General features: G+C 34.9%; 1 protein-coding gene across 1 annotated transcript in view; it reads left to right on the forward strand.

Moving 5' to 3' along the window:
- Positions 1-7,920, forward strand: part of VPS13B (vacuolar protein sorting 13 homolog B) — an 829,147-nt gene that overhangs the window by 66,890 nt on the left and 754,337 nt on the right. The window contains exons 4-5 of the mRNA XM_037730112.1: positions 391-511; positions 5,971-6,138. Coding sequence (XP_037586040.1) covers positions 391-511; positions 5,971-6,138 — 289 coding nt within the window. The remainder of the gene's footprint in view (positions 1-390; positions 512-5,970; positions 6,139-7,920) is intronic.

The raw sequence follows: 7,920 nt of genomic DNA on the forward strand, positions 1-7,920 counted from the left end.
TTTAACCTATAAACAACAAATAGGGGAAAAATTAAGAACCTTTTAATTTACTTTGCACTTAGAGACGTATGTTGTTTAAAAGCTTTCATTAACTAATTTTTTCTTTTGCTAGAGCCATAAATAAGAATTCTTTGGGCATTTTCAAGTAGTTTGTTTTGATATCAGTGAAAGAAAAAAGAATTTATAGTTTTAAGCTACTAGTTATTTTTTAAATACTGTTTGAGAATGCAAATTATGAAAATTGGTTATATAGCTTTTAGAGCTAAAAAAATAAAATTATGTTGATCTTGTCTCCTTTAGCTACCATAAACTGCATATATTCAACAAATTTTTCCCTAATTCTTAAACATGATTGATGGTTTTATTTTTCTTTCTTTAAAATAAAAATAGGATGACCATGAAAGCTGTGGTTCTAACTCTACCAATCGTAGTACTACGGAGAACACAAAATCATCAATCAAGCCCCGGAGAATTCAGCACGCTGCTCCTACAGATCCTGATTTACCACCAGGTAACTTCTAACAGGATAGATAAAACCAAATTTCAAATATTGGTTAGTGTGGTGGCTCATGCCTATAATCCTGGCACTTTGGGAGGCTGAGGTGGGTTGATCACTTGAGGTCAGGAGTTCAAGACCAACCTAACCAACATGGTGAAACCCTGTTTCTACTAAAAATACAAACATTAACCAGGTGTGGTGGTTTGTGCCTGTAATCCCAGCTACTCAGGAGGCTGAGGCAGGAGAATCACTTGAACCTGGGAGGTGAGGACTTCAGTGAACTGAGATCGTGACACTGCATTCTAGCCTGGGCGACAGAGCAGGACTCTGTCTCAAAAAAAAAAAATTGTTTTAGTCCTTTGTAGAATATATATTTTTAGTGTCATAAAACTTTTAAGCTATATGTGCATATGTACTTGCTGCATGAATTCAGAACAGATTGGATCCAGAGGCTTCACAAATGGCTTTCATTTAAATTTTGATCCTCTTTTGCAATATGTTGTTCTTTGAGTTTCTTTCTTATAGTGTAAGCAAAGACTAACAGTCTCTTTGTTCCCCTTGTGTCTTGATAAACAGAGAAAAGACACTAGATTATTCTGAGTTTCTGGAAGCTCTAAAATTCACTAATGGAATCACATAATTTTTATTTCCTGGAGTTTTTATTTAGGTGGGACAGTAGTGGCTTGCATAAAACAGTTTCTTGGTAAATATTTAATTAAAGAAAAAACTGTCATGTGACATGTGTCATTACATGTCAGCTCTGTGGCCAAGGTGCATTGCCGCCTTTTTATAGTTATGAGTTCTTTATCAGTCACTTCTGTTTTGATTTTATTTATTAATGACTCCTATTTTTGTGAGATATGTTAGTCATTGGTATATAGTTGTTTTCTGTGCCAAACGGTTATAAGCTTTCTGCTACTCTCATTACATTTTGGCAGCCTTTTGCACCACTTACTTGTAAGAAGCTGGAATTAGGTATACCATTTTATATACCCACCTCCCTCAAATATATGTCCTAAGTTACATTTGAATTGAACACTGCTAACTAGTGCTGTAATGACATTAGTACTGATGCTTTGTGTTCTTCAGAACTCTGTTAAACCGGTCTTTGTTATTCATCTGGCTTCTGGATAGATCATCATAAACTTGAAAAGTGTCAGAAGAAGATATTTTACTTCTAAATGCTTCTATTTGCATTTAGAGTTGTATGATGGTTCCAGAATTTAAAAAACATTTTCTTAATAATTAAGGCCTTGGGAAAAATCCTGAGAAATTAAACTGTAGCTATTCTTTTTAAATGGACAATCCTTTTATCTCTCCAAATTTATGACTACATATTGTCTCAAGAGTTCCTATAGTAGTAGCTTGTGTATAGAAGCATTGGGATCTGTTTCTCAATGTCCTGGCAAAGAATAATCAATTGTAGGTTTAATTGTTGTTTTGTTCTATATTTTATTTTTCCTAAGGAAACACGAAAAAATTAAAGCTACTGTCAGTTGTTGATTTCATAGAAACTTTCTATGGGCTAACCTGCATGTACTCAAAATAAGTCCCAGACTTTTAATGATTCTTTATTGTCTGTATTAGAATTTAGACCGTTATTCAGAATTGGGGGAATTGGCCTATTTTTTGTGGCACAAAACATGAAATCATCAACATAACATAAAACATCTTTTTTTTTTTTTGAGACCCAGTCTCACTCTGTGGCCCAGGCTGGAGTGCAGTGGTGCAGTCTAAGCTTACTGCAACCTCTGCCTCTCAGGTTCAAGCAATTCTTCTGCCTTAGCCTCCCAAGTAGCTGCACCACCACGCCTGGCTAATTTTTGTATTTTTTATAGAAACAAGGTTTCATCATGTTGGCCAGGCTGATTTAGAACTCCTGACCTCAAGTGATCCACCCCACCTTTGCCTCCCAAAGTGCTGGGATTGCAGGCATGAGCCACCACGCCCAGCCTAAAACATCCTATTTTTAGTAGCATATGACAGAATTGTGCTCTATCTGAACTACTTGAGGTAGTTTTTAGATTAGCATGTGCTTTTCTACCTTTACCTGAGAGGAGAACTCATAGTCTCTATTATGCTGACGTAAATCATGGTTAAGAAGTAACTGAAACTGTTGGCCAATTACTGATTGGCAGAGCAGCTAAACTTAATTTTGCCAAAAGTACAAAAAGGGATAATTTGAGAATCCAGTTGGATAATAATAAATCAAGTTATCATTTCAAGTTTAACTCATATGGTTATTTGAGGACTCTTTTCGGGCAACCTTATCCTTCTTGGGAATTATACTAATTACAGTTCTTTCATGGTAGGGATACATTCCTGCTTTTGAAATTTTCTGGGGCAAGTTATTTCTTCTGGTATCTGTGCTTACAGCTTTGGAGTTTGGGCATTTATGTAAATCCAGAGATGATTTTTGAGAAGTTTGCCACTGCCCCTGGCCTTTTATTACTTTTTTGTGTAGAAAAGCTAATTTTTATATTTTGTTAGGTGACCAGTATTCGGTAATTTTTAGCTGCTTCTTTTGGAGTTTCTATATAAAAAGTACTGTCATCTTTGTGAAATAATTTTTTCCCTCTTTTACAATACTTACACTAAATTCTCTTTTTTCCCCTTTATTTCATTGTCTAGAACTTCTGTGACATCTTAAATAAAATGGTTTCACCAGCTGACATCTATTTTTTAGCTCCTATAGTAACTGCCCCAAATTATTATCTAGTTATTAAATCTGATAAATGTTTTTAATTCATATTTTATTGGTCCTGTCTATAACATTGACAATAAAGATTTTTTATTCTTGGCCTTTTAACTAAGTTTTTATTTTGAAACAATTTCAGTGTTCTATAAAAGACAAGAACATTATAAAAGCTTATTTTCCCTTTAACCATTTGAGCATAAATTTCCTATCTGATGCCACATAATGCTCAAATAAATTTTACACCAAAAACTTGACTAAGATGCAACTAAGTCATCAACCATGGAATTTCTGACTATGAGCAACTTGGCTTCCCAGTGACTACATCGAGATGAATCAGTTGCAGATGGTATCTCTTTGTAACCAACATTTTTTGATACCTGCCATTTAATTTAAAACTATCAGAGAAATAAATAAGATATAATCTTTTAATCTAGGATTTTAAAGTTTATCAGAGAAGATAAGTATACATATGCATAAACAAGTGACAAATAGTAACATAAGCCCATGAAAAGTGGTAGAGACATTCTCTTTAATGCCGATGTATAGGATGGGAGACATTGGAGAAGACAGTATAAAGCAGAGGAAAATTATACTGCACCTGAACAAGAAGTGCAAATGGACAAAAAGTATTCTAAAAAGGAGGAAGAACATGAGTAAAGTTAGTGAAAATTTAGTGTTTTCATCTGGTCCTGTGGATATAGATATATGTTTAGAAGAAGGGGGTATATGAGCTATGGGGAAAAGTAGATAATAAGAATTTCTGGAGAAAGATTGACTAGTAACAGGCTGTTTTAGAGCCATCTAATATTACATCTTATAGGTTCTCATCCTCAGTGTGACTTTCCATTTTCAGATGCTTGTGGAATAGACCCGGATGATTATTATGTTATTTGAACAAATATACTCCCAGGTTGTCTCTAAGTATGGAGTGATGAGAGCTATTAGATCTACTTGACACTATCTTGTAGCTTGCTTAGAACCAAGTTACTATGAAGGATTATAGAAATAGTGTGTCATTTATTCCACTGATAAGTTCCTGTTACTTATTTTAGCATTGCGTTTTTAATAAGGAAACAGAAATAGTCTTCTACAGAAGTAGTTCTTTTGATACTTGATTCTTTTACTTTGGTGATTTGGCTTATTCATCTCAATTTGTATGTCAGTTTTATAATACAAAATGGAAAGAAAGTATTTTTTTTTCTTTTCTTTTTTTTTGAGACAGGGTTTCATTCCTGTCACCCAGGCTGGAGTGCAATGGCCCAACTTCGGCTCACTGCAGCCTCCACCTCTGCTGCTCACATGATTCTCCTGCCTCAGCCTCCTGAGTAGCTGGGACCACAGGCACGTACATGTTACAACACTCACCTAATTTTTGTATTTTTGCCGAGACGAGGTTTTATCACATTGCCCAGGCTGGTCTTGAATCCCTGAGCTCAAGTGATCTGCTTGCTTTGGCCTCCCAAAGTGCAGGGATTACAGGCGTGAGCCACCATGCCCAGCCAGAAAATTACAACCTAAGTTGTATTACATTTCTTTCCTATTTGCATCATTGACAATGAATGAAGGAGTTGGGTTTTGCAAACATGTTATGGTTGAATAGATTTAAATAAGCTTTTTCCCATCAGCCTTTAGTGTAGGTGTTAACAATGTCAGTTGCTAACAGAAGTTGATTCTGTTTTGTCCAGTAAAATTCTGGGTTAAAGAACAAAACCATATGGTTATTTCATCAAATAGCTAAAATTTTAATTACCTTTTAAATAGTTTCTTTTAATAGTGGAAATGCATTACCTTTTTATCAGCTTTTTACAGTAGAAAAGATTAAAAACATTTTTTCCCCTGGCTTTTAAAATGCTTTTAATAAACTGTTATTTATATTTTCAACTAAATTCTTCAATAATGTATCCATTTACACACTTATGTGAGAAACATAAGTGAAATTATGGAGTATTCCACAGTAGCATGAAATTAAGAGAAAAATTTTGGAGATTCTAAGCAAGCCATGGAGAAATAGAATGCTCATTAATTACTTTTAGTGTTTTGAATTAACCAGTATTTCTATTTCTTTTTCTTATTCCCTGTGTTCTTCTACTTTTATATATTCTCCTTCCTTCCATACTTTTGTTTTTTCTGTTTTCTGTCTTCTTCATGGTAGTCTTTAAAAAATACTTTTTTAACTCATCCTGTCTACATTTTCTTGTTTATTCTTATTTTCTCCTCTACTCTCAATATTGAATTTTAATAAGTGAACAGAATTGAATCCATTAGGGTAGTCATGTTTCTCCTATCCCAGGCATAACTGTTAAATGTCTTTATAGCTAAACTAGGAAGAGATGATGATATCTGGTTTAAAAAGAAGCTTAAAGAAGCTTATCTTCAAATATACTGTATAATCAGCATATAGTAACATTGCTTTATTTTGGAAAATGTTTATATAACATAAGAAGCAGAAATCAAACAAAGTACTTGTAGTATAGGATAATCATTATATGGGATCTAGTATTATGTTATAAAAATATATATGATCTTTGTTGTTTCTCTTAGTATGTGAATATTTCACTATAGAACGTCTTGATAATGACATTTGTCGGGCTGGATCTGCTACTTATTACCAGTGTCACTTTGGCAAGTCTTTTAACCCATCTGAACTTTGGTTTCTCTTTGGGAAATATGCTAAATCATATCCACCTTTCTCATACATTAAGTTCAATAACATTTTAAGAAATAATTGTTTACTGAGTAATTTGTGGCTAAATTCTTTTTTCCTATTTTATAGGTTATGTGCAGAGTCTGATTAGACGAGTTGTGAATAATGTAAACATTGTGATAAATAATCTCATACTAAAATATGTTGAAGATGATATTGTTCTTTCAGTCAACATCACTTCTGCAGAGTGTTATACAGTAGGTGAATTATGGGATCGTGCATTCATGGATATTTCTGGTGAGTAAATGTCAAGAATACCGTATATTTTTCTATAATTGAAACAATTGCCTTGACTATTAACTTCTCTTTGGGCCAACTGACTTGCTGGTAAATGTTATTAAATCTTTATTCCTCCAGTGTGGGAAAAAAATGCACGTATACAAAATGTAGCATATAATTATAGGTGGTTAGTAGACACTCCAAATTCAGAAACCCTGTACTTGTGGTTTTGTTTGTTCGTTTGTTTTTGAGACAAGGTCTGGCGCTGTTGCTCAGGCTGGAGTGCAATGGTATGATCTCAGCTCACTGCAACCTCTGCCTCAGGCTTAAGCAGTCCTCTCACCTCAGCCTCCTGAGTAGCTGGGACTACAGGGACATGCTGCCATACCTGGCTAATTTTTGTGTTTTTTGTAGGGACAAGGTTTAACCGTGTTGCCCAGGTTGGTCTTGAACTCCTGAGCTCTAGCGATTCACCTGCTTTGGCCCCTCAAAGTGCTGGGATTACAGATGTGAGCCACCATGCCTGGCCTAAACTTGTTTTTAATACTTTTAATTTTCATTCTTTCTTACCTGCCACATGCTTGTTTCAAATGTGATATGTAATACAATCATGTATTACTTAACAACAAGGACATATTCTGAGAAATGCATCTTAGGTGATTTTCTTGTTATGCAAACATCATTGGGTATGCTTACACAAACCTTGATGGTATGGTCTACTACACACCTCAGGTATATGGTATAGGCTCTTATTGCTCCCAGGCTGCAAACCTGTACAGCATGTTACTGTGCTGAATACTTCAGGTGGTTGTAATACAGTGGTAAGTATTTGTGTATCTAAACACAGAAAAGTGCAAATGGACAGAAAAGGTACAGTAAAAATATGGTATTATAATCTTATGGGACAACCATCATAAATATATGATCTGTTATTGACTTAAGTATTGTTGTGCAGTGGATGACTGTATTTTACAGTACTGTGGGTTGTAGCAATAAAAGTTAAATGATATTTAGTTTGAATTTTTTATATTTCTGAAAGGTGAAAGGCATCATGTTGCTTCTCCAAGCTTGGTAAAGGCAAGGCAATATATCTGATTGATTATTTTGTCACCCACGTAATGAACATAGTACTTACGAGTTAGTTTTCTTTTATTCTTACCCTCCTCCCACCCTCCACCTTCAAGTAGGCCTTGGTATTTATTGTTCCCTTCTTTGTGTCTGTGTATACTCGGTGCTTAGCTCCCACCTATAATTGAGAACATTCGGTGTTTGGTTTTCTGTTCCTGCATTAATTTGCTTAGGATAATGCCCTCCAGCTCCATCCACGTTGCTGCAAACGACATGATTTTATCCTTTCTTTCAGCTTTGTAGTATCCCAGGGTGTATATGTCTCACATTTTCTTTCTTTAGTCCACTGTTGATAGGCGTCTAGGCTGATTCCATGTCTTTGCTATTGTGTATAGTGCTGCAATGAACATGCACAGGCATGTGTCTTTATGGTAGAAAGATTTATATTCAAAGCATATTGCCTATGCTTTTGAGGTCTGAGTCCCAAATTCTTTGCCTAGACCAATGTCAGTTCTTACATTGAAGTCTTTAATCTATCTTGAGTTGATTTATTGAGGGATAAGGGTCTAGGTTCATTCTTCTGTATATAGATACTCAGTTTTCCCAGCACCATTTATTTATTGAAGAGACTGTCCTTTTTCTCCGTGTTTGTTCTTGGCCACTATATGGAAAATCAGTTGGCTGTAAATGCATGGATTTATTTCTGGGTTCTTGATTCTGTTCCATTGGGCT

Source organism: Cebus imitator, unplaced genomic scaffold (genome assembly GCF_001604975.1).
Source record: "Cebus imitator isolate Cc_AM_T3 unplaced genomic scaffold, Cebus_imitator-1.0 Scaffold331, whole genome shotgun sequence".
In the NCBI taxonomy this organism is placed as follows: domain Eukaryota; kingdom Metazoa; phylum Chordata; class Mammalia; order Primates; family Cebidae; genus Cebus; species Cebus imitator.